The sequence below is a fragment of the Cynocephalus volans genome, chromosome 10 (genome assembly GCF_027409185.1).
Source record: "Cynocephalus volans isolate mCynVol1 chromosome 10, mCynVol1.pri, whole genome shotgun sequence".
In the NCBI taxonomy this organism is placed as follows: domain Eukaryota; kingdom Metazoa; phylum Chordata; class Mammalia; order Dermoptera; family Cynocephalidae; genus Cynocephalus; species Cynocephalus volans.
Window position 1 is genome coordinate 91064109 of NC_084469.1, and position 26733 is coordinate 91090841.

At 49.6% G+C, this 26733-nt stretch overlaps 3 protein-coding genes across 4 annotated transcripts in view; 1 reads left to right on the forward strand and 2 right to left on the reverse strand.

Annotated features, from left to right (window-relative positions):
• Positions 1 to 257: 257 nt before the first annotated feature.
• On the reverse strand, positions 258 to 12568 carry CLIP3 (CAP-Gly domain containing linker protein 3). Of its 2 annotated transcripts, none has more exons than XM_063109756.1 (14): positions 12434 to 12568; positions 11895 to 12063; positions 8773 to 8912; positions 8593 to 8686; positions 8240 to 8401; positions 7747 to 7865; positions 6551 to 6787; positions 4241 to 4376; positions 3972 to 4100; positions 3128 to 3271; positions 2936 to 3059; positions 2666 to 2730; positions 2177 to 2249; positions 258 to 1819 (listed from the first exon to the last, which is right to left on the reverse strand). In XM_063109756.1, exons 2-14 carry the CDS (start codon positions 12058 to 12060, stop codon positions 1765 to 1767), a joined length of 1644 nt encoding a protein of 547 aa, XP_062965826.1. In that variant the 5' UTR covers positions 12061 to 12063; positions 12434 to 12568; the 3' UTR covers positions 258 to 1764. The 2 variants fall into 2 exon arrangements, with proteins under 2 accessions (XP_062965826.1, XP_062965825.1); XM_063109755.1 differs by having other exon boundaries at positions 11895 to 12118.
• A 1588-nt stretch (positions 12569 to 14156) lies between these two features.
• THAP8 (THAP domain containing 8) lies at positions 14157 to 25003 on the reverse strand. Its single transcript, XM_063111926.1, has 4 exons — positions 24741 to 25003; positions 16906 to 17098; positions 16270 to 16668; positions 14157 to 14755 (listed from the first exon to the last, which is right to left on the reverse strand). The coding sequence occupies exons 1-4, from the start codon at positions 24821 to 24823 to the stop codon at positions 14615 to 14617; spliced, it is 816 nt and encodes a 271-aa protein (XP_062967996.1). The 5' UTR covers positions 24824 to 25003; the 3' UTR covers positions 14157 to 14614.
• A 507-nt stretch (positions 25004 to 25510) lies between these two features.
• Positions 25511 to 26733, forward strand: part of WDR62 (WD repeat domain 62) — a 47110-nt gene continuing 45887 nt past the window's right edge. Inside the window, exon 1 of the mRNA XM_063109256.1 lies at positions 25511 to 25729. Coding sequence (XP_062965326.1) covers positions 25553 to 25729 — 177 coding nt within the window. The 5' untranslated portion in view covers positions 25511 to 25552. The remainder of the gene's footprint in view (positions 25730 to 26733) is intronic.

Sequence of the window (26733 nt, forward strand, 5' to 3'; positions counted from 1 at the left end):
TGGGCACTGGTCTTTGTTTGGCACCGGCCAGTCATAACTCCAGAACCAAACCGTCCACACTGCAACGTGGGCCCAGTTGGGAGGGGCAGGAAGGACTCAAGAGAGACCAATGGAAGGACTTCCCGCAGGCTAGGCCACCCTATGCCCATGACACAGGGAGGACAGATTAAAAGGACTTTCTCTCCTATCCTCCCCCAGCAAGGGGACAGAGGCAAGGCCGTAATCCCTAAACAATGACCTGACACACAGAGGCCATAGAAACGCCTTTATTGAAGAGGACAGGGGTCATGCTAAGTTTAGGGACATGCAGTGAAGGGGCAGTCGTGAGCTGTCCTTGGTGATCAGGGCCTTAGGTCCACCCCGGACCCCTTGGGCCTTCATGTTCTCCTTCAGGCTGGTCTGGCCCAGGTGTTGTGAGGTCCTTTGGGGCCAGTGACTTAGATTTGATGTCTTGGACCTATGACCAGAATATAGATTGAAATGGGGGCTCCAGGATTTGGGATTCCCCTCAGGGTCTTGGGACCCTCCATATATTAGAGATGGAGGTTTTAGGATTTGGGTTTCCCTTGGGGCTGGTTCTCTTGGAATTTGATTGTTTTGAGATCCATGGACTCAGGGCATTGAAGTCCTCCAGTTTCCAGGGATGGGAATTCCTTTTTGGGGTCTCTTGGTGCCTGTGAATAGGGCTTGAGGTGCCCTGGGAACCTGGAATGCATATCCTGATTGTAGTCTCCTCCATCCCAGGCACAAGGACCTTGTGACTGAAGTTTCCTGGGGGCTTGTGATTGGGTTTTTCAATTTGGGATTCCCTGGGGATTTGGGGATTCCATGATTTTGGAGTCCTAGGAGTTAGGGCCTTGGAGTCTTCTAGGAGCTATAGGACTTAAGGGCACGGGGGAGTTTGGGACATATGTACTCTAGTGTTTGGGATCCCCAGAATCCCAGCATGCAGCCTCCAAATTTTGGGGTCCCCCTTTGGGGGTCATTTTTGAAGTCATTACTTAAAAAATAGAGAATTTTCTGGGAGCCTGGCCAACACAGGGGCTGTGGGCCATGTGGGGTGGGCTTCATACAAGGCACTGGGGGTTTCTTGAGGGTGCAGAGGGTAGGAAGACTTGGGAGTCCTGTAATTAGCACTTCCAGGACTGTTTTGGTGTCTGTAAATTGGGGGTGACAATGGGCTGGTTAAGGTGGGTCTTTTCTTGAGGGGTAAGAACAAGGGTGTTTGTTAATGGAAGGAATGTCTGATTGCAGGGTTAGAATCAGGGTGACCGTGGGGTCACATCTTGAGGGGACTGACATTAAATGGGGGATAGTGACACAAAGGTTTGTTACTCTGTTGTTCTGGAGGTGTGACCTATGTTTACTTCAAGGGGACTTGAGAGGGGGTCTTTGTTAAAGGGGGAGGTTTCTGATCCAGTGATGAGTGACTCAAGGTTCTGTTGTGGAGCATTATGTGGAAAGGGTCACTGTTATTTGGGGTGATGTGGAAATCTGTTAATTGGGAGGTCTGCTCTGAGGGGTTGGGGATAGGGACTAGCCTGAAGGTGCTACTCAGGGAATCTCTTTCTGGGTGATGTGGGGTCTGTATTGGGGGGCTATCATGGGAGAATGTTAATAATGGGGCCTCAGTGATTGAGGGCTGGCTAATGGGGGTCTCTATTCTGGATGTTACTGGGTATCTCTATCTCAGGGTGACTTGGGGGCTCCTGTGTCAGGAGACGCTAGAGGGGACTCTGTGTCTGTGTCAGGTATCCGGGGCCTCTAAGACTGCATCTCTGCCCTCAGCATCCAGGGAAACCAGCAGCAGAAGAGCAACCTGGAAAGGAGGAAAATTGGCTCACACTCTGATGTGGGGTGCAGGAACATCTGGATCCATCACCCCCCAGCTTTTCCCCCAGTGTTTGGGATTTGGCCTTTCTGGATTCTTCCTCTGCCTCTCTAACTGTGCCTTCCTAGGCTCATGTGGAGTGAAGGATGTTCTATTTCCCTTACCTGACCCCTAAAAGTTGAAGTCACCAGAATTCAGTGTGGGGCCCTATACCCTAAAGACTATTTTTGGGTAGACTTACTAGTCACAAGATTTTCTAATCCTATTTTCAGCCCCAATCAGAGCTCCAGACCCCTATATACAATGAACATCCCACAGGAGAGAGGACAGGGGTTGACGACACACCTGGAGATAGAATTCTCTGATGCAATGTCCTTTGGGTTCCGGACTGTTGTAAAGGTACGTTTGGGCTGCGTCACTGGAGAGGAGAGCAGAGTGTCAGATGAGGAGATGACAGACCTATTGTGTCCTCAATACCCACCCAGACTCTTTGTTGTTAATACCTATCCATGTTCCCAGTACCTACCTGGATCCCACATTCCCAATACCCATGTGGACCTCTTGTCAATAATACCTACCATGTCCCCCAATGCCTACCCATGTCCCCAGTATCCACTCAACCCCACGTCCCCAGTGCCTACTCAGAGTCTTGTCGTTAACTTCCCCATACCCTATAGCACCTATCCTCTTTGGGACCCTGTCTCTTCATTTTCCTGGACCCTGTGTCCCCAATTAAATACCAGTGAATCTGTCACCAGCATATACCTGAGAACCCATAATCCTTCCTTCCATTCCCAAATCCACACTCCTCCCTATGCCCCAGCTCCAACTCACTTGTCACTTGATGTACTTTTTTGGCTCCAACACTATCCCCAGGGGGATCAGTGGATCCACCAATCCTGGGGAAACACAAAGAGTGGAAGAAGTCAGATCCACAAGAGGCCAGCGTCTGATTGAGACATGAGCCCCAGGGGGCCTGTGAGGAAAGAACTAGGGTATGGGGGGGTATCCAAACTGTCCTGCTGGTTCAAGAGGAGGAGACCATCTGAGAGGGGATCAGGGTTCTGGGTGGTGTCCTGGGTTGGAGTTGGAGTCCGGGCTCACCTCTGAATACGGGATGCTGGTGCAAAGACCCCATGCTTCGGAGGGCAGGTGAAGTACCGGACACCGAAGACAGAGCCATCATGCTTGCCCGTAGGTTGGTCTAGCTCAATGCCATACCAGTAACCTGCAGGAGGAGGGTGTCAGGATGCCTCAAGGCCCTGCCTGCTCCCTAGCCCAGAGTCCCATCCTCACCTGGAGCAAAGTCTGTCTTCCCATAGAAACGCACAATCCCCTGCTTCTGGCCCGCGACAAGGACTTGGTCTCCAACCTCAGCCTTGGCCCCATCACGCTGCTGCAGGCTTCCCAGAGAGGGGGACGATGGGGACTTCTTCTTGCCTGGGGGTAGAGGGTTCCGGAGGTGGGGGTGGGCCCCCAGATGTCAGCCTTGGAGACCCTATACCACCTGGAAAGCCTCAAGATAAAAACCCATCCTGGCTCCAATCAGAGGAACTCCAGAGTCTTCACAGAATTGGGGGGTCAGGGGGTGGGGAAGGGGGACTCTGGGCTTGAAGGGAAACTGAATCTCAGATGCCAGAGACCTAGGAGGGGGGGCTTTAGAACTGAGAGGAAACTGAGTCACAGAACCTGGAGAACACCAAAATCCTTGCTCAAAGCTGAGGATATGTGGGCCAAAGGAAAAACTGAGTCAGGAACCCAGAAATTTTTCTTTTATCAGCACCACGTTCTAACCAACTGAGTTAACCAGTCTGCCCAGAAATTGTCCTTTTAAAATGGAGAGACTAAATCAAGTCATGAAAGCCAGGACCCCTACAGATTCTTCTTTAAAACTAGAAGAAAACTTTGGGCCTGAGGGAAAACTAAGTCACAGAAGGCAGGGAACCCACAGGTCCTTCCAAGAACTGGGTTAGGCCAGTACAGAGCCAAAGGAGAAACTCAGCCACAGAAGTCAGGAAGTCAGAGCTTATCCTCTAAAACTGGGGTTTGAGCCTGAGGAAAAACCGAGCCACAGAAGCTAAGCTACCCACAGAATATCCCCAAGACTGGCTCTTCCCACACTAAGGCTCCCTCCTCTGACCTTTGTGTTCCCTGCGACCTTTGCCCGTAACCCGGGAGAAGTCCATCCGGGGAGTCCGGGGTGTGGAGGTGACAGATGAGGGGGGCACGTCCACTGCCTTGGAGATCTTGGACACGGAGGCAAAGAGACCTAAGAGACAGAGCCTGGGCTTGGTGTTGTCCAAGCCTCTGCCCTTGGCCCCACCCTCATCCCCCAACCCCTTACCCAGTCAGCAGCATCAGAACTACTGATGGGCCCCTCACCCGCCTTGAGCCCCAAGTGGGACTGACCCTGCTTGGGAGGACAGATGAAGTACCGGACACCCCCAACACTGCCGTCATTCTTGCCCTCGGGCTCATCCAGCTCCACGCCCACCCACTGGCCACTGGCGAACTCCGTGGTCCCGCAGAACCGCAGTGTGCCCGTCTGGGGAGACAAGGGAAGATACGGCTTGGGAAGGGGTCTTGGGAGGCCACAGTGGATCACTGGTACACACAGGCAGCATGGTGGAGTGGAGCAGTTGAGAGAGCCCTGGACTCCAATCTCAGCTCAGACATGACTATTCACTGGCGATATGACTTAACCTCTCTGTGCCTCAATTTCCTTATCTGCGAAACGGGAACTAAGAACACTCCCACCTTATAGGATTTTTATAGAGCTTCCCTGTCCAATACAGTAGTCACTAGCCACATATGACAATTTATTATTTTTTCACATGACAACTTAAATGTAAATTAATTAAAAATTCATTTCCCAAGTCTCACTAGCCAAATTTCAAGTGCTCAATAGCCACATGTGGGTTGTGCCTACGTTATTGGGCAGTGAATACACAGAATATTTCCACCATCACAGAAAGGTCTGTTGGGCAGGGCTGTCATGGAGGAATTAAAGGTCTCAAAACAGGACTTGGTTCCAAGTAAGGGATCAGCAAGTGTTGGCTATTATTATGCTGTAAATTTGGTCAGGGGACTTCCTGGGCCTCAGTTTCATTTGTGAAGTCAATAGCAACCCACCTCCTGGGGTGGTGGTCCGGTGAAAACATTTTTAACATATGTAAAGTAGCTTAGCTGCAGTGAGCCCTCAGTGAGTGTGGTTATTACCATTGTGTGAGGCTCCCTTACCTTTCCAAGCCTCAGTTCTAAGCTCTGTTCTAATGGCCTACATTTTAACTAATTTAAACCTCACAAAATACCCTGAAGTGGGTACGATTATTATATTCATTTACAGATGTAGAAACTGATGCCCAGCAAGGTGGAATCACTGGTCCCAGGTCTCACAGCTGGTAAGTGGCAAAGCTGAGATTTACCTGAGCAAATCCCTGAGCCTGAGCCCATAAACACAGTGCTATGCTGCTTCTCTAAGGGGCTGTGATTGGTATTACATGTCTTCAGACAAAGGGTTTCACCTCTTGGAGCCTCTTACAAGCTTCTGGATTGTAAAATGGGAAGAGTCAACCCATCCTTCTTTCAGAATTGTCCAATGGATTTGATTAGATCACATACGGAAAGCTTTCTGGATGGGCTGACACATGCAAAATGCTTAAAAGGAAACTCTTCTTAGGAAAGAAAATGTCAAGTTTTATGGTTTCTCACTGTATAAGAAACGAAATCCAAATTTCTTCCAGTGACCTATTGGCTTGGTGTGATACAACCCCTGCTGACCTCTGCACCTCACACTCCCTGGATGACTCCCCTCCAATCACACTGCCCCTTAACCACTTCTGGGTCTTTGTACCTCCTGCTTCCTCTGTTTCCCTATTTTTTGTAGGATGAGATCCTTCCCATCTCAGCTCAGACATCACCTCCTCAGAGAAGCCTTCTGAGAACACCCCAGCTAAAACCATCTCTGCCTTCAGCCAAGGACAACTTACTAAATCTAGGCATTTAATGGTTTTCACAGCCTTTATTGCTACCAGAAATTATCTTAATTATCGGTTTACTGTATTTACTGTCTCTTTAATACAAGAGGAGCTCTATGAGAGCAGAGCTGGGGTTGACACAGCCCTCTATCCCTAAGGATGGACTGGGTCCAGCACGGAGCCTGAGGGACACCAGGTAAATGAGTGAAAGTTGGACCACCTGGATAAATGAAGGTATTCTCTGCCCTCTGGGCCTTTACATCTGCACCCCTACCAAGACCCCTTTCTCCTTCTCTTCCCCTCGTTCACTCCTCATCTTCAAGTTGAGTGTATCCCCCATCACATCCCCAGTCACTCTGGCCGGTACTTTCCTACTTAAAGTCCTGACCACTCTAAGAATGGAGGTGAGGCCAGGCTGGGGACCACTGACCCCAGCTGCACAGAGCTGCACCGACCACTCTGCTTGTGCTTCCCCATCACAGCCACGACTGCTCTGGGCTGTCACTGACAAGGATGGGTCTGCCTCCCCTCCTGAACCAAGAGCTCAGCACAGGGTGAGGCACAAAGGGGGACTCACAGAACAATCGTTAGATGAAATAAAGTACTGTGTGAATGACTGAGTGGGCGAGCAGACAAAGGGGAGAGTCTGTGCTCTGCACAAGGACCCAGCTCTGAGGGATGAAAGGGCTGAGTCCAGTCCCGCCCTCTGCCCCCCCCCAACACATATACATCAGTCCCTGACCTTCTGGCCATCCAGAAGCACGCGGTCTCCCAGGCGCAGGCCCAGTGCACTGAGCATGAGATTGCCTGGGACGTTGTCATAGTTCGGTAGCGTGACTTTGGGGAGGGCGCAAGATAGTGGCACAGCCTCCTCCAACAGTGTTCGCAGCTCCTTGGCCACCAGTGCCGCCTCTGCCTTGTCCAGGGACATATCCATAGGGTCTGGGACCACCTCCGCCGGTACCTGTCCCTTTCGATTCTGGGGGCCAAAGGGAAGAGAGGGGGCGGGGACTCAGCGGCACAGGCCACACTCCCATGGAAGCCATACACCTAGAATCCCAAGTCTGGATGAAGCAGGGGTGGGACTAGGTCATACCTGGGGCCAACACGGTAATAAGAAGGGGCAGGGCACTAAGGTACAGACCAAGTTCCCAGGGAAGTCCACCCCTGAGACTTTAGGCTGGGGATGTGTGTTAAGTAATTGAGGGTGGGACTGGGGGTGGAGCCAACAGGGAATGAGGGACACACTTCAGTGCTATAGGTCATACCCTTAGGAAAGCTGTGCCTCCAGAGACCCCCAAGCCTGTAATGGGGCCATGTTGGGGATAAACATTGAGAATGGGCTCCTGTGGTACAGGGTCAGGGTTCAAATTCTGGGCCAATGGGGAATGAGGAGAGGCAGGGTCTCAGGGACACAGACCATGTCCCCCCAAGATATCCATGCCTGGGATGCTGCAGAGAAATTGGTATTAGGGATGTGAGTGGTAATGATAGGCCAGGGGTCAAAGATCATTTGAGGTTTATGAGAAACCCAAACGTCCCATTCACAGAGGCAAACAGCTCTGGGATGGTGGTCTGCGGGTCAAACAGAGGGTCTAATTTCTACTTTCCCCATGACCTTGAAATGCTGTCTACACAGCCATGGGGTCAGCCAGGATTGAAAGAAAACATATTCCTTGCTGGGTTACCCTGGGCTAATAAGATCTGCCTCAATTTCCCCATTGTAAAACAGGGCTTATAACAGACTTCGCATGACATACAATGAACACTAAGTAAATTTCAGCTATTATTTCATTTGTTGAATATACAGATGTTTGTTGTAATATTTTGGTAGTCTCGAGAAGTGCGGGTGGCCCTTGTCCTCTGCAGAGGCCTGTTGGAAGGAAGTCGGGGTAGGGAGGGAGGAGGATAATGGGGGCCGAGCCAGGGAGGCAGTACCCTGAGTGCCGGGTTGGCACCGTGCTCCAGCAAACATTTGGCCGCGCCCAGGCACAGGTTGGAGGCAGCGATGTGCAGGGCTGAGCCGTGGTTGAAGTCACTGCATGTGGAGTTCACCACTGGGAAGTGGACGAGAGAAGGGTTCAGGGTGAGGACCGGTGGGACCCCAGCCGTCCTCCCGCAGCCTCTGCCGCAGTGCCCCGCCCCCACCTCGGAGCCCCGCCCACGTCCTGCCCTTCCCCGGGGTTGTGGACCACTGACCCCATTTCCCACGCCTCCTGCCTCCAGCCGCCAGTCCCCTCTCCTCTCCCAGCAAGGCCTCAGTTCTGCCCCATCGCCCCACGTCCCGCCCTCTTACTCCGGCGCCTCTCACGTCCCCGCCTCCCTCACGCAGGTCCTCACTCCCGACACACACCCTAGGCGTCCCCCTCCTTCTTCCACCCTTCCCCCAACCTGTGGGTCCTGCCCCGCGAGCCAGGACCCTCCTCCTCACCTCGCGGCCGTGCGCCCTTCAGCAGCACGCGTACGAGGTCGGGCACGTCAAAATAGGCCGCGTAGTGAAGCGCGTTCATGTTGGTCCAGCGGCTGCGCAGGGTCACATCCGCGCCCAGCGCCAGCAGCTGCTGCGAGAGGCGCACGGCTGCCGTGGGGTCCCCTGCGTGATAGCCCGGGTCAGCGTAGAACTGGAGCTTGGGGACGGCCCTGGGCTCAGGGACCGCACTTTGGGATCTTAGGCTGTGGGTTCCAGATGGGGGTCTTAGGGCATGAGTTCTGGGTGGCTTTGAGGGTGTCTGTTCTGGAGGCCTGGGTTTGGGGGCTCATGGCTTGGGGGGTTTGGGACCTCACCGACTCCGTGGGCCCCAGCCTTGCACGCATAATGGAGCAGTGTCATGTCAGTCAGCCCATCACGATCATTCACATGGCAGCCTCGACGTAGAATCTGGGAGAACCAGGGGACCAGAGAGGGTTACCAGGACATGTGGGGTTCCACATCCCCTCCCTCCCTGGCTTTCCCAGTGTTCCTACCTCATTGCCAATGACGTCTATCTTGTGCTGGACCTGGGGCACCCACTGGCGCACAATGGCAAACAACTCTGGGATGGTGGTCTGCGGGTCAAACAGAATCTCCTGGCACGCCGGGTCATTGGGATCGAAGAAGGTGAAGGCTGGGGTGGTGAGAGGTCCAAGGTCACCCCAGGCAAACTGGCCCCCTCCTTCCATCTTGAGGCTGGGGAGCTCTAGGTCTTTCCCTTTAAGAGCCTCTAATGGAGTGTCTCAAACTGGTGGCACATGGACCCCAGTCAACCCACAGGCATTTTCTGTGTGACCAGCATGAGGTTCCAGATAAAATCTGGATGCTCAGTGTGTCGTGAAAAAAAGGAAGGTCAGGAAATCCCATATAGCAGCAAAATCCACCCCTTGAAACAGGAGTGTGGTAGGGAGTGCAGCACCTTCGAGTCTGCATGCCCGAGGGGGCTGCTACTGCTCTAGCCCACCATTGCCCTGTCAGGGTATGGGCACAGTTTGGCCAGATCTCCAGAGTAAAAATAAATAAATAAATTTAAAAGCCAGAAGTTTTGTTTTTTAAGAAAACTCTCCCAAATTTTTCAAATACCATACAGTCCATATAAAATGTATCCATGATCAGGATCCAACCTGTGGCCAACCACCTATTAGATTCTGATGAGCATTGCTGTCTGTAACAACATCAGCACCCAGCACAGGGCCTGGCAGAGCACGTGGCAGGAACTCAGTGTGTACTGAATGAATGAGTTAATGAATGACTAGATCATACACAGACCAGGGATGTGCCACATAGAATGTGTCTCCAGGAATTGGCCTGTGTGCTTCTTCTAAAACCAAGTCACATCATAGCCCTCCTTGGCTCAGAACCCTCCCCTGGCTCCCATCCCACTCAGAGTACAGACCAAAGTCCTCACCATGGGCCACAAGGCCCTGCACAATCTGGCCCCCTCACTTCTTTGCCCTCTCCCCTCACTCATTCCCTTCCAGGCACACTAGCCTCCTTCTGTCCCTCCAATATGTCAGGCAAATTCCTGTCTCAGAGTCTTTGTACTTGCTGTTTTTCCCACCTGGGACAGTCCTCCCTCAGACCTTCACAAGGTTTTGCAGGTCTTTCCTCAAATGTCACCTCCTCCTCAGAGAAGTCTCCCCAGACCACCCTGTCTAAATCAGCACCCCCACCTTTCTCCATCTCCTATCCTATTTTCATTTTTTATCATAGCACAAGCACTTATCACTACTTATCATAATGTGTTTACCCCTTCCTTTCTCCCTCCTTTTCTTCCTCTCTTCCCTCTTTTTTCTTCTTTTCTTTCTTTCTTTCTTTTCCTTTCTCATCTGTCGCCCTCACTAGGATGTAAACACCATGATTCTGTTCTGCCTTGTTCACTACCTTATCCCCAAGGCTGGGTACAGCACCTGGCACACAGTAGGTGCTCAGTCAATCTCTGCTTAATTAATCTACAAATTTAACAAACAAATACACAATTTCCTCTTGCAGTCCACCTTAGCTTTCTCTCTGTCCTAAACCACATTTCCAGATTCCTTCATATTCTGTGACCAAACCCTCCTTGAGGAAAAAGGATTCCTTGGAAGGCCAGTCTACACCTTTGGACTTCCCACTGTGCTACAGGCCCCAGCCACATCTAGCCACATCCACCTGTGCCCTGGGCCCCCAGATAACTTTCTTACTTTTCTATCAGACTGAAGTCAACTTGTTGAAGTGACATGTCCCCAGATACCATCTCTTCTGCCCTATCCTGGCAATGCCAACTCTCTGAACCTAGTGCCTAATTTCTGAATCTCACAGCTGCTGGGGATTCCCAGCCAGTATCTTCTAAAACCCCCCTCCTATACCCAACTCTGGCTGCACTCCATCCCTCTGTACCCAGTAGCCAGACAGAGGGAGATTTTAAAACTATAAATCAGACCTGCCACTCCTCTATTTAACCCCCCCACACACACACACTGCTCTTCCCATCATACTTATATCCAAAGTCCTCACTGTGGCCTTTAAGTTCCTTCCAAATCTGGCCCATGTCAACCACTCACCTCAACTCTGATCACCCCCTAAATGCAGCTCCATGATCTCTCTGTTCCAAGCTCAGTTCTGCCTCAGGGCCTTTGCACTTGCTGCTCTCTGCCTGGAACTCTCTCTAGCTCTCCTATGGATGATTCCTCCTCATGCTCTGGGTCTCAGCCTAAATGCCACCTCATCAGAAGGACACACCCTGACTACTTTGTCTCAAGTGGCTGCCTCCTAGTCATTATCTACTATGTCTCCATCTTTTATTTCTTTCATAGCGCACACTCCAGTCTGAGTTTATCTGATTTATTTATCTGTTCACTTATTTAGTCTCTCCTCTCCTAGAGCAGGGATCATGCCTGGATCACTCACCATTAAATCCCCATCACCCAGCATAAGGCTTGTCATGGAGTAGCAGCAGTCAACAAATATTCCTTGGTAAACGATTAGACACTTTCAATTTCTCCAAGAGGCCACCCTCTCAGATCCACACCTTCCTACCTCAGATCCTTTATTCCTGTGGTTACCTCTCCTGGGACCTCCTTGCCTTACCTTTCCCTTAATTAACCCCAACTCACCCTCGGGTCTCCCTCAAATGTTACCTCATCAGGGAAACCATATCTTAAAAAGTTCTTGCAGTATCCTGTTCTTGGCAAACACAATTCACATTATATCTTGTAATTATATATATACATATATATATATATATATATTCGTTTTTAAATATTTATTTGCGTGGTTATTGAGACATATGAATTCTCTCAGGGCAAGCTGCTCTGTCTTGTTCTGTGCTGTGGCCCCAGTTCCCAGCAAACAGCCAGGTCCATAGTGGCTTTCAATAAATGTTTGTTGAATGACTAAATGATTGAATGATGTGTCATGAATCAAAGAATTATTCTAATTCCACTCTTCAATGGATGAATGAATTAATTAATGAACTAATGAACTGGGGGTTTACCCAAGGGTCCTGAAGCCAAGATTCTTCTGGACCACCTTCAAATTCACCAGAATCCCCCTATGACCACCAGCAGAGCTCAACCGACCCCGCTTTGGCCACCCAAAGCTCTAGGCCAGATTCCAGGGTGAGAACAGTGGTTACCGTAGTCCTTGGGGAGGGGAGCAGGTGCTGAGGGGTGCACAACAGGCTTCTGCCGGCGCTCCTGAGTGGGGCTAGGGACCTCAGGGACGGGTTCATAGTCTTCCTCCTCCTCTTCCTGTTCCCCCCGGGGCGGCGGGGCCATCGCGGCGGGATCTGTCTTAGTCATGATCTTCAGTGGCCCTCGGGGGGCGGGTGCAGAGTTAGGGGCGGGCTCCAGGCAAATCCTGGAGGCAGAGGTCAACTAGAGAGGGTACCACAGAGACTCTGGGGTCCAAGCCCCCAGAAGCTCCCAAGACCCCGGGTGGCCTCGGCGCCCCCAGCTCTGCATCTTGGGCAACCATAGGAACCCCCGTTACCCGTCAGAGGGCCCCGGTATGTGCGCCCAGGGCCTGCCATCTCCCCCAGACCCAGCCCCCCATTCTTCTCCTCCCGCGTCAGGCCCCTCAGTCTCCGCCGCCCCCTCCCCGGGTTTGTTTATCTCGGGATGCAGGATGCTTCGCCCCTCCCCTTCTCTACAGGCCTCCCCCTTCCCATCTTACCGCGGGTGGACCGGTCTGGGGACCAAAGCTGAGACTGGGAAACCGCGGGAGCAATGGGGTGTCAGTGTCGGGGGACGTGATGGGGGAACAGAGGGAGACAGAGAAGGGGACGAGGCCCAGACACCGACGGGGGATGAGGGTGGAGAGGGAGGGGCGCTGATGGCGCATGCGCTGTTACCCCCAACAGGAGCGGGGGCGGAGACACTGGGAGGCTGCTAGCGTTGATGAAGGGTCTGGAGGCGGCCACCGGAAGTGGATAGACACCGAGGACCGGGAGAAGGAGGAGGGATGGCCACGGACGAGCATGTGAGACACGGAGACAGAAAGAGATGAAGCAGATACAAGGGCAAAAAGAGGGATAGGAAAGCAGGCACAACTCTTTTTATCCATCCCCGCCGTGGTAGAGCCTTCCCCCAAGCCAGTAACCCAGGCCAGTTAGGGAAGAGGTCCCAGTGTGGGGTGGTGATGGGTTTCTTCTCTATGGGATCTCAGATCTGACACCTACAGCATGCTTACCCTATATATGGGGAGTCTCTGAGGGGTGATTTTGCAGAGACTCCTATCATAATCTCTGTCGTCCTTATCATTCAGTGCTCACATAGCACTTACTCAGCATGGTACACTTACTCTTGCCCGAGGGTACACAGAAGTGGGTGATGGAGCTAAAATCTGAAATCAGGCAGTCTATAGATCTGGTTCTCAATCACCAAGCTACATGGCTGTAGAGTCTAGGCTCTTAATCACCATGCTGCATGGCCATAGCAGTGTCTAGGAGACAGATCTGCCAACGGGCCCCTCCAACCCTCTCAGAACCTGTATCTCCCCAGGAAGGCCTCCTGGAGCCAGCCCACGGCCCTAGCTCCACCATCCTGGCTTGGCCTCACACATGGCTGGCTGTTACCTGCTCTTCCCCAAAGTACCGCAGCCTGAAGAGGGGTGGGTAACTTTGCCTTCCACCAAAGATCTGTCTCCAAAGTATTTCCAGATCTTCTCCCCCAACCCCCACCCCTACCCCATGCCCTCATCTTGGTTCATCCTTCATCTTCTCCCACCTGGACTATGGCAGCAGCCTCTTTCCTATTCTCCCTGCTCCCTCTCCCCATCTGCTCCCTACATGCAGCCACAGGGACTTATTAACACCTGTCACATCAGAGCCCTCCTTGACTCAGAGGCAATTGCTTCCTGCTGCTCCTCCAGGGAAAAGCCAATGCTGTCAACCATGGCCCACAAGGCCCTACGTGAACCTGCCCATCATCTCTCCAATCTCACCTCTTCTCACTCTCCCCTTTGTTCACTCTACTCCAGGCATACTGGCCTCTTTGCTCTTCTTTATCCCAGGACCTTTGCATTGGCTGTTCCTTCTGCCTGGAGTTCTTTTCTCCCAGATAATCAGCATGGTTCGCTCTCCCCTTTTAGGATTTTACTTACTGGTTGCCTTTTCGTAACATCTTCTCTGCTCTCCCTACCTAAAATTGCACCCCCACTCCTCACCTCTACCTCCTCACTCAATTCCCAACTTTATTTTCTCTACAATGCTGTCCTCCTTGATCTGACACTCTAGATGTTAGGGCCTTTACAGGAGTTGCTCTTCCCCTGGAACACTGACCCAGCTCCTTCTCGTCATCCAGGTCTCTCCTCAAAATAGCCTCCTTAAAGAGCCCTCTCCCCTATCCCCTCCTCTCAATTACATTTTTATTCAGTACTTATAGCACTTATCACAGTCTGAAATTATCTTGTTTATTAGTTCACTAGTTCAACTTCTAGTCAAACAGAATGTGAGCACCATGAGGGCAGGGTATTTCTCAGCTCTGTTCACTGCTGTTTCCCCAACTTGGCACCAGGCTTGGCAAAGGGCATGAGGGCTCTTTAGAACCAGGTACAATGCTCCCCAAACAAAGCAACCCTTGTTCTGCTCTGAGGTGTTTTACTGACCGCAAAGACTTGAACTAGAGGTGGCATGGGCCTGGTACCTAGGGGAATGGGGGTTGATGGGGGACTTGGGCCCTGGTCACCCTTAAATTCAAGGGTTCCCGGGCGGGGGGGTGCGGCAAACCCAGGTCCTTCAGGGAGGCACTGCTACTTCCTAGGCATGGGTGGTGGGGCTGGGCCAAGTCCATGTGTGATGAGTCTCTCTTCCTCCATCTTCTATCTTCTGTTCTATGACATAGTCTGTCCTGATCCTCATGCACTGGGGGTCTGAGTGCCCATGAACTCAGACTTGGCATCCAATGTCGGAGATGCTGGACCTTGGGCAAGGACCACAGCCATGTCAAACCCTTCACAGATGATGGTGAACGTTTGAGATTCCTCAGGTCCAGGGAGCTGGGCCATCCCAGGCAAAGAAACGGTAGTGATGGAAAACACAGGGGAGGGAGGGGGGAGGGGAGAGAGAGACAAACAGAAATGATGAAACAGGGAGGCCAAGGTGGGAGGGGGTGTCACAGAGAAGAGATGTGGGTAGAGAGATGTAGGGAGGCAGGGAAGCAGATGGGAGCACCAAAGAGGCATTCATGGGAGAGGAAGAAGGTATGGGGAAACGGAGAGAGAGAGACATGGGGAGACAGATGTGGGGACAGGCAGATGTGGAGAGACAGGGACATAACATGGGGGACACAGAAAGATGCAGATGAAGAGAGACATGGGGAGATGGGGAGACAGGTGGGGGTACAGAGAGATGGGGGGACAGAAAGACAATGAATGTGGACGAGAGATAAGGAGATTGAGAGATGGAGTGAATCAGCAGGAGTCATGGATTGAATGGAGGGAGGAGAGATAGAGAGAGACAGTGTCAGCCTAGGGGCCCTGACAGGCTCCATGAAGAGCCCTAGGCATGAGTCTGAGCTCTGTCTCTGCCCCTACTGTTCCTCTGTGCCTCAGCCAGTCTCAAACTTAGAGCCCCTAGAGACAGCTACACTGAAGCTGCAGCTGACTGCAATTATCTGAGAATATGAACCCAGTGCTGCTAGATCTGCTGAGCCTTCAGGAAAGACCAAAATTATTTCAAAGCAATTCTGAGGCCAAACAAATCATATAAGTGGGTCATGTCCAAACCTTAGCCACAGAGGTACTGTGGGGTCTCCTTTCTGAAGCCCCCCTCCCATGAGTCCAACATTCATAGTTCTGCCTGAATGCCTCTCTCATCTAGGTGGGGTTCTGCGAGCTGTGGGTACTAGATTGGGGATCTGAAGCTTGGACCTTGGGTTTTAAGAAGGGGAAAGTTTTGGTCAAAGTTTTATTTTCAGAGACATGACACTCCTCTCCACTTCTCCAGCCCTCCCCCTGCCCCTGCCCCTCAAATAACCCAGGAGTAAAATATAGGGGCAAAAGGGCTTTAGACAGGGCCTGGGAGACACTAGTCCAGGGGAAGAAAACTCAAGCTCTATAGGGGCCAGGCAGGGAGCTCTCCAACAGGAGAGCACAGGCCTCCACTGGAACCAGACACCTGGGTTTGAATCCTGGTTCTGCAACTTAGTGGCTGCCTGACTTTGGGCAAGTGACTGGACTGCTCTGTGCCTCAGTTTCTTTCATCTGGAAAGTGGGGACAACAGTAGTATCAAGATCTTGGTGAGTTTTCCGTAAGTTATTAACTCTGAGTCTGGAAGAGAGTAATAACTCCTTAAATATTATTATGAATAAATGGAGCATACTCAGCTCTGACCAACAAACAGTTGCTTGACATTGCCAGATTGATTTTTTTTTTCCAAGTAAAGCCAGAAATTTGGAAATCCAGGTGAAATGTTCTGATATTTAAATATCGGACCCTAGTTTAAATGTAAACAGGCTGTCGGGGCCAGGCGAGCCGCCCGCAGGGCCACGGGCTGGTGGTGGGCACTCACCAGGCGCTGCAGGCCCCGGCATGCCCGCGCTAGCAGGCTTTCCCTGCTCAGCTGCTGCGCCAGCTGCTCCAGAGCCCGCAGCTGCGCCTGGTGCCGCTCCTGGCGCCGCTGCAGCCTCCGCACCCGCCGCTGCAATGCTCCCAGTGCCGCGCCCAGCCCAGCCCAGGTGTGCTGGGCAGAAAGTCCGGGCTGCGGCCCCACAAGAGCCGATGGAAGGGGCAGGGGAGTCAGGAGCACAGTGGCTGCAGCCTCAAGGCCCCCGGGTGCGGGCCCCAGCACCACTAGGTGCACTGGGCCAGAGGCCGGGATGCTGGGGCCCTGGGTCAGGGGTGTGGCCTCCTGCCGAGGAGCAGGCAGAGGCACTAGCGGCTTCTCAGTGCTTCGGTTACTCCGCTGGCTCTGGAAGACAAGGCATGGGGTGAGAGGAGTGCGGGTACACCAGGACCGCACTACAAGGGGGACCTCCTTCAGGTAAGGCAGACATCAGGGAGCAACTTCCCTCAAAAGGGCTGGGGATCATACTCAAGGAGGGACTTCCCTTAGGAGGGGGGAGCTGGAGATCAGATTCCATGGGTAGTTCCCCAGGTGGGGAAGGCCAGGGGTCAGACTCCAGCAGTAGGACCTCCCAGTGCTCACCTTGGCAGGTGGCGCCCGGGAAAAGATGGAGGGCACTGCATCTGGCCGCAGATAGCGCACGCCCCAACGCCACTGGAAGCAGGATGGCGTGAAGTGGTCGCTGCACAAGTGCTGGTGGCAGGTGGGCACCCAGTGCTCACGGCCCATGTGCTGCAGCCAGGCCTGCAGCCGGGGACCGTCCTTCAGTGGGAACCTGAAGGGGTGGCAGGGTCACTGGGTCAGTACTATATGGTCCAGACCCACCCCTCCCTGATGATACCCACATCTGGAGGTTTCTGGGCTCCAGGCCTGTGCCTCCCCTGGGCCAGGAATTGGCCCTGCCTCCACCCAGGCTATTTCTACCTCATACCCACATCCCACTCTTTGACTCTACCTTTTAAACATCCAGCATCAGCCTACCTCTCCCACCTCCACTGCCTTTCCTATCCAGCCTCCTTCCTGATCTTCTAGCCTACCACTACTCTGCCCCCAAACCCTTTGTTCCTACACATGAACCTGAAGAAGCAGTTTATAAAATCAGACATCTAGAATGTGGGAGATTCTATAATCAAGTGAAAATGTTTCTTCCACAACCATACAACATGGGGTTGGGGGGTGGTTATAGATTAAGAGAGAGTTAAGAAACATCAACGCGATTGCAGGATGTGGACCTCATTTGCAATAAACCATTGGGTAAAAAGACATTTTAAGACAACTGGGGAAAACTGGACATGAATTGGGTATTAGATAATTATAAGAAATTAATTTTGCTAGGTATGACAATTGTTTTGGTTTATGCTTCTAAAATAGTCTTCTGTTAGAAAAACATTCTGAACTATTTATGGGTAAAAGACCTGATATCTGGGATTTATTTTAAGGTACTGTGGGACAAAAAACTTAGAGGTGTGGGGAGGAGGAGGTGAAAAAGGTTGGCAAAATATTGATAATTGGTGAAACTGAGGGATGGATACATAAGCATTCATTATATAACTCTATTTTTGTGTGTGTGCTTGAAAACACCCCTTAAAAAGTTTTTAAACAACTCAACACCAATACAAAACAAATAACTCCATTTAAAAATGGGCAAAGGACTTGAACAGACATTTCTCCAAAGAAGATATACAAATGGCCAACAAGAATATGAAAAGATGGTCAACATCACTAATCACTAGAGAAATACAAATCAAAACCATGATGAACTATTACTTCATAACCACTAGAATAGCTACTATTAAAAAAAACAACAACAGAAAATAACAAGTGTGTGAGGATGTGGATAAACTGTGTGCTGTTGGGAATGTACAGCAGTGTACCCACTATGGAAAACAATATGGCATTTCCTCAAAAAATTAAAAATAGAATTACCATATGATCCAGCAATTCCACTTTGGGGCATATGCCCAAAAGAACTGAAAGCAGGGTCTTGAAGAGATATTTGCACACTCATGTTCATAGCAGCATAGTTCACAACAGTCAAAAGGTGGAAATGTCCACTAACAGATGAATGGATAAGCAAAATGTGGCCTATACATACAATGGAATATTATTTAGCCTCAAAAAACAAAGAAATCCTGACACATGCTACAACATGGATGAACATCGGGGGATATTATAGTAAGCGAAGAAAACCAGTCACAAAGAGACAAATACTGATGATTCCAGTTATATGAGGTAGAGTACTTAGAGTAGTAAAATTCCTAGAGACAAGGCAGAATGGTGGTTGCCAGGGCCTGAGGAGAGGGGGAGATAGGGAATCATTCAATGAGGAGAGAGATTCAGTTTTAGAAGATGAAAAAGTTCTGTATTAATACTACTGTGTACTGTATACTTAAAAATGGTTAAGATGGTCGACTTTATATTATATGTATTTTACTACAAAATAACCTTTTAAAAAGTTTTTAAAAAATGAACTAAATAAAAGCTTTTTCAGTGGGACTGGGTAAGGATTATCTAAGGTAATCTCCAAAGCCACCCCCCTGCTCCTGTTTCCTGGTACCACTTGTTCTCGACATCTGTTCCTGCCCTCTTTGATAGCAATACACTCTCTTTTTAGACCTGGGCTCAAGACTGTCCATGATAAAGATCCCATTTTCCAGTCTCATCTGCAGCCAGGGGTGGCCACATGATTAAGTTCTGGCCAGTTTGTCCTGTGGCAGCTGCCAGAAACAGTGAGACATTAAATCCTTATTTTAAGCTGCTAAATTTTGGGATAGTTTGTTATGTAGCATGATACAACTAATACAGTCAGTCATGCACATCTCACCTTCACAATGTTTTCCATATCTGGAAATCAATATTATTTATTTAATGTTTAGTATTTTTCTTTCTTTTTCTTACTTTCTTAGGTTTTTTTTTTTTTTTGGTGGCTGGCCAGGACAAGAATGGAACCCCGGACCTTGGTGTTATCAGCACCATGCTCTCACCAACTGAGTTAACTGGCCAGACCTCTACATTTTTCTTAAAATTAACCAACTTTAAGTATTAAACAAAGATACCTAAAAGAAACTTTACACCACAATTGAAAATGGAAAACCAGTATCAATTCCATAAATAGAAGTTAACTATGAAAACATCAGATACTTTTATCTGCTGAAGTTATGACCTGGAAGCCTTCTTTCTCTTTATTAAAAAGGAAGAGCATTTGGTTAATGGACACAAAGAATGATTACATATTGTAATGATGAATATGCTAATTATCCTGATTTGATCATCACATGTTGTACACAAGTATTGATAGTCAACTCTGTAACCCACAAATATGTAATATCAATTATTATGTTTCAGTTTTAAAAAAAAGGGAAGAACAATGTGTTAGAGAGTCAGGGAAAATACCACATACAGGAGATAGGGTAAATAAACTCAGGCACATCCACACGAAATAATACTATGCGACCATAAAACAGAATGTGGAGGCACTTTATGAACTGACATGCATATAGTATGTGAAAAAAGCAAGCTTCAAAATGGAGTATGTCAGCTTTTAGTAATTGTGATTAGCTGAATAAAGCCCCCCCCAAAATATCTACGTTCTAATCCCTGGACCCTATGAATATTACTTTATAAGACAAAAGATGTGATTACGTTAAGGATCTTGAGGTGGGGAGAATATCCTGGATCATCTGGGTTGGCCCTAATGCCATCACAAGTATCCTTACAAGAGGGAGTAAAAGATATTACCACAGACAAAAGAGAAGGCAATGTGACTGTGGAGGTAGAGATTGTAGAGAGGTGGCCACAAGCCAAGGAATGCCTGCAGCCACCAGAAACTAAAAAAGGCAAGGAACATATTCTCCCTTAGAGCCTCCAAAGGAGTACGGCCCTGCTGACACCTTGATTTTTCGCTCAGTAAAACTAAATTGGACTTCTGGCCTCCAGAACTGTTAGAGGATAATTTTTCTTGTTTTAAGCTATCAGGTTTGTTACAACAGTAGTAAAGAGAGAAAAAAATAAGAACATATATTCAAATTTGCTTGTATTTGCATAAAGAAACCATGGTGTCACGATGAAATCTTGGCCTGTAAGAAAAAAGAAACCACGGGAAGGACACTTAAGAAGTTAAAGAGGCTACCAGTGGGGAGGAGATGGATGGAATGGTCAGAGATGGGGGGAGGACTTCTCAGACAAAAGGCAGACAGGAAGAGGGGGCAGCTGGTGAAGGGGGACAAAAGGGCTGACTCAGAGAAGAGCTGTGACAGCCAAAGAGCACAACTCCAGGGCACACAGCCAGGGAGTCTGCTGCAATCCCTTTAGCCTCTATCTAGGATCCAAATGCTCTCACCAGCTCCATTCTTTCTGGACACAAACATGAGATCCACTGCAGCAGCACGCCCCATCCTCACCCTCTCCCAGGCAGAGACAGCCAATTGACTATTCCATACAAACTGTCTTCTTTTTCCTTACTAACAAAACTCCAACTTTGAGGCCATAATGTGTCCTGCTAAAAGGCTATATTTCCCAGGCTCTTTTGCAGCTAGGTGGAGCCATGGGACAGTTCTGGCCAAAGAATGCTTTAGTGTTGTGTGGGACATCTGGGTTGGTACCTTAAACAGAAGGGATGCTCAAATGCAACCAGAGTAGTTCAAAGGGCAGGGGAGGAAAGTGGATATCATAAGAAACCTTTCCCTAATTTGGTCCTGTTCTTTTCTTTCTTTGGCAGTTGGCTGGTATGGGGATCTGAACCGTTAACCTTGGTGTTATTAACACTGCATTCTAACCATGCCAGTGCTGGTCTGCCAATCTCTGTACTTGTTTTACATGAGAGAAAAATAAACCCTGTGGTTTATTTTTGTACTACTGCTCAAAACATTTGCTGCCTCTCCTCAATGAAATTACACATCTCCACTCCACTGACGGGAGGCTTGCTGTATACTTGTTTTGGCCAAAACAATGTGAGTGAAAGTGACATGGGCCACTTCTTAATATAAAATTTACCAGGAGCCATTGGGTGGTTCTTTCCACTTTCTCTTTTCCTCCTCCCTCAAGACCAGCAATATTCCAAGTAGGGATGGCTCATTCAGCCTGAGTCCCCAATTAAGATCAGTAGAGTAGGCCACAAATGACCTGCAAATGGCATAGTGTGAGTAAGAAATAAACCTTTGTTGTAATAAGCCACTGAGATTTGGGGAGTTTGTTAGTGCAGCATAACTTAACCATGCTGATTCCTGTAGACACCATAATTTGTTTAAGCCACTATTATTTCAGGACTTTTGCTGCCAGCCAGATGCAATTCCTAACTGATAGGCCCCCCATTACAGATGACTATCACTTGTTTCTGAAAGGGCCTAAAACGGAGCTAATGAATGTTCCCCTCTGGTTGCCAGGCAGGCGCTCAAGTTATTTCCTGGCAGCCACTCCCCTCAATGTGTTTCATCTTGTTTCCTACCTGGCATCCACACCCCTCCTAAATCTCTTTTGGAAACTGCTCCTCATCTCTTAGCTAAGTGGCTTCTGCCACACTGACTTAGGGGTGGGCCCTAAGGTGGAAATGGGTTAGCCTGTGTGAGGAACAGCCTGGCAGCCATTGGTGGGTGTTAACAAAGGCAGAACTGGTTTTTATAAAGTCATATGGCTTCTGGGTACAGTTGTCATTGTTCTCTTCCTTGTTATCACATGTGAGGCACTTAGAACAGTGCCTGGCACACAGTCAGTGCTCTCTAAGTAAGTTATTATTGTTGTTGTAGTAAGGGAGGCAAGAGTGGATGAAGGGAGCAAGCGGCTATCACAGGAGATGATGGAAGCCTGGACTGCCACATGGTGACAGTGGATGTGATGGGAAGTAGTTAGTCTGGGAATGTGATATTTTTTTTTTTTATCCCCTAACGGTTTACTTAGGATTTTCCCATTTGCATTCATAACTGTATTGCCAAGGTGTTAGGGATTTTGTAGAGGATGTTGCAGGATGGAGATGTGTTTTGAGAGTAGAGCCAAAGGATGGGTTAACGTACTAGATTGGGGGCAGTGGTGCTGATGAAAAGAAAGGATCACAGGTGACTCCCAGGTCGTGTATTCAGTTCTTCAAAGTCTGACTCCTCACCTATCCATGAGCTCTGTCATGGCAGAAACAAGATCTGTCAAGGTGCTCTGTGTCTAGCAGGGGCTTGCTTGCTTCTCCAGGAGAGATTAAAAGAGTTGCTGAATTAATAAACAGTGCCAGAGTGATATATTTTAAAAAGCAGCTCTGGACACACTGATTTATGTTTAAAGATGCCCCTGCACTCCTTCTGTACTGCACCAGGGTTCCTTAACAGATAGCTGGGACATGAACTGTTGGGGAGCCCATCTGAAATACTTCATTGAATCCATCCAACAAATATTAGTGAGTATTTTTTGCATCCACTATTTACAAGGCACTGTTCTAGAAGCTGGGGACACAACAGGAAACACAAGAGACAAAATTCCTCGGCATCTAATGTTAAATATAATAATAATCTTGATCTGATCATCACATATTGTATAACTATATTGCCATATATATTGTATACATATTATATAACCATATTGATATTCACCTCTGTACCCCACAGATATGTACAGTCAACTGTGTTTCTTAAAAAAAAATTCCTTGGCTTCATGGGATTGATATTCTAGTGGGGGAGACAATGAATGAATACATCAAATATGTGATATTCCAGATGGTGATATTTAAAGGGAAAAATAAAGCAGGAGGCAGACAGGGAGAATTATGTGTGTGTCTGAGAAAGGGTTGCAATTTTACATAGGGTAGTGGTCATAAAAGGCTAGAACTTTCCAAGCAGATGGAATGGCATAGGCAAAGGTCCTGGGGCAGCAATGTACCTGGCATGCTAAATGAACATGAAGTAGGCCAGTGTCACTGGAACAGAGTAAGGAGCAGCAGAGAGGAGATGAGGTCATACAGGTACTGGAGAACCAGCTCTTGTAGGACTTTGTAGGCCTGCTTTTTGCCTGCTCCAACTTCACCTTTTTTTTATAGTGAGGTGGGAGTCAGTGGAGGGATCTGAGCAGAGGCAGGTCCTGATCTGACTCAGGTGTTTCCAGGCTCCCTCTGGCTGCATGTGGAGAACAGACTGAGGGTGGGAGGGGAGAAGGGTGGGAGCAGGGAGAGCAATGGAGAGGCTAATAAAATAGTCCAGTCTGGAGGTGAAAATGGTTAGGACTAGAGTGGGGCAGAGGAAGGGATTAGAAGTGATCAAATTCTGCATATATTCTAAAGGGAAATTCGAAAGGATTTTCTGATTGACTGGATGAGGAATGTGTCCTAGCCTACTTAGACTAAGACCACCAGGGACAAACCTGTAGTCCAACACAGGTTTATTTACCATGGCAATGAGGGAGTCCACACACCAGAGATACCACGAGGAGTTTCACCAAAGAAAAATATACTTATTATTTGGGTTTAGGGGAAGGATGAAATTCGGATAAAATGTAAACGAAACCATGTTTGAAAAGAATCAAAGCAAATCAGAACTCAATACAATGTACGGATTGCAAAGTGGGCCCAGGGTCCTGTCTCCATGGAAGCAAAAAAGGTTAGGCAGATGTGGAATACTGTGTCCAGAAACCTCTTATCTGAAGTTCTGAACCTGGACTATAAACCCAGGCCACACCTGGACTGTAAATCTTCTTGTGTCAAAGTGACTTAACTCCTCCAGGAAAAAGTGAGATGTTCCATTCTTACTGATATAATTTCAAACAGCAAAATGTGTGATAATCCCTGATTTTAGCAAGAAAGTTTCCCAGTAAGAGAGTAGAAAGCAGTAGTCAAGGAAGGGGAGTTCTGCCACTTTACATCTGCCACATGCCCCTGAGATAAATATTTTTTCCTATTAACTCCTCAGCTGGCTTTTTCTGTCTATTTCAGCAAAATGAATGGAAGACAGGTGTCTGTTGTTGTTTACAGTCCAATCTAATTCTGACTTTCTCGTGTGAGGAAAGAGAAAAGAATGACTCTAATGACTCTAAGGTTTTTGCCTGAGCAACAGGAAAGATCGAGTAAGTAACCAAGATGTGGAAGACTTGAGGGAAAACAAGATCGGAAGCTCAGTTTTACGTTTTGAGTTTGAAATGCCTCAAATTCGTGAAGATGGCGAGTGGGCATGTGCAAGCTCTTACAGAACTTGAATCAACCTCACTTTTCCCTATACATCCCTCCCCTTCTTCCGCTCGTTCCGTTCAGTACCTGTAGTAAATCTTCTACCGCTGCTGTTTCACATATCTGCCTACACCTTTGCATGTGCAGTGTTTAGTGCTAGGAATACCGTCTCTTCACTTTTCTAACCCTACTTCCTAACCTCAACAAGTTAGACTAGGTGCCCGGCACCGCTGCGTTAGCCCCGGCTCCGCCCCTCCCTCAAGCCCCGCCCCGCGCTTGCGCTCACTTGTAGAAGCTCACAGGGCGGTTGTCCGCACCCAGTCGGCCCGCAGTGTTGGAGCAGTTTGGAGCCCTGCAGTACTTGGGCATGGCTGTTGTGCCCCGTTGAGTTTTACCCGGTGAGCAGTTGCACTTTGACCTTCGCAGGGCGCTGCTGAACCACGCCCCGCCCTCTCCGCGTGCTTCACGTGACGCCCCCGGTTTCTTGTCACGTGCCGCGGGAAAGATGACGGTGCATGCGTACTAGGAGCCCCTCCGCGTTTTCGCAGCTACGCCGTTGTCACGTGCCGAATGGGAGACGCGAGTACGTCTGCGCAAGACCGGCAGTAGGCTACCCAGACCACCACGAATTGGGGGATAGGTGGAGAAATGATGTTTATAAGCCTGGGCCAACCAAATCGACGGGCAGTCAGTTTCTTTTGGCTCCACCCTATGCTTACATCCGGGCCACAGTCAGGCTAGGCGCCCTAGATGGCAGCAAAAAGCGAGGCGAGTAGGTTATGGTGTTGGCCTCCTAAAAATTAAAATCTTTGTTTCAGTGAATGATGAAAGCACGGACTAGATGAAAAACTCCACAATGTTTGATTAACCACCAATTAGAAGAGCTCTGGCACCACCCTGCCAGACACTGCGCCCCGCCTCTGAGCACCCATTGGTCATAAGCAGCACCCCGCAGCCCTGAGATTGGCCAAACCGGCGGATCACCGCGTCCAATGGGCAGCGGGGCCGGCTTTCCCGCGGCAGTTCGCTAGTCCAGTGGGTCGTGGAGGCGGCGGCAACAGTTAAGGGTTGTAACGGTCGCCCGGTTCTGGAGCAACAATGGCGGCCTTAGGGCCCGGAGGCTACGCGCGGAACGATGCAGTCGAGAAGCAGCCGTCTATCATGGCGGGAGTTCCGGCGCGGAGGGGTCAGTCCTCCCCGCCCCCTGCCCCTGCGCTCTGCCTTCGGCGGCGGACGCGACTCATGGCGGCGCCCGAGGACACGGTGCACAACCGGGTGAGGAGCTGCTCGCCCCGCCAACCCCAATTTCAGGCTTCCTTGGGCCGCTCCTGGTCCCGTCCTCAGATCTCTGGCCCCGCTTATCAGCCCTGGGTTGTCTCCTCAGGTTGCCCCGGCCCCGCCTCGCCCGTTAAGCACCTCCCTTGTAGCCAAGGCTCGTCCCACTTTAACGTCTCCTCCTCTCTTGGGTCCTGCCCAATACTCCCAGTTCCACTCTTAGCATTGGAGCATTCCCAGGGTTCCTCCCTGGTTCCCGCTCCTGAAATGCATTTTGCTAATACATATCACTGCCTGGTCCCGCCTTCCTCAGTATACCTTAAGCCCCACTCAGTCGTCTTTAGACGTCTCTCCAGCCCCTTCCATTTTTGTTGACTTCGCCCCCACTGGGTCTTTAAGGTCCTTGCCTGGGTTCAGTTCGGAGTAGTACCTGTCCCAACTCTTCCTCAGGTGTACTCCGCCTTCTCTCATCCCCTGCCTTCTCATTTTTTTCCCCTCACCAAGGTGGGATTCTTAGTCCCTATTGCCACTCAAGACTAGGGAGAAGGGCTGGTCAGTTAGCTCAATTGTTAGAGCATGGTGCTGGTAACACCAAAGTACAGGGTTCGATCCCTGAACCCGCCAGCCGCCAAAAAACAAGACAAGAACTATGGAGAGGATGTGAGTAATTATTTGCAAAATCTCAGCAGCGCTGCCTGGGGAGGAAGACGTACAGAACAGTGCCCTAAATCCTGAGACACGGAAACACAGAAGGACATGATTTTAGAGTAGGTCCAAGGAATTCCATTAACATAGCAGCAATTTTTAAAATTGTTCTCTGACTCCTTAGGCACAAAATCTGTTTTTATAGGATGGAGGTAACAGTAACCATACAGTGGTGTTGCAGGGACATGAAATTGTGACTGTGACCTTCTTGGCATAGACAGAGTGCAGATAACTGGTAGCTGCCGGTGGGTCTTGTTCCTGTTCTCTGTCTTTTTCTACAGTCTGATTATACTGCCCAT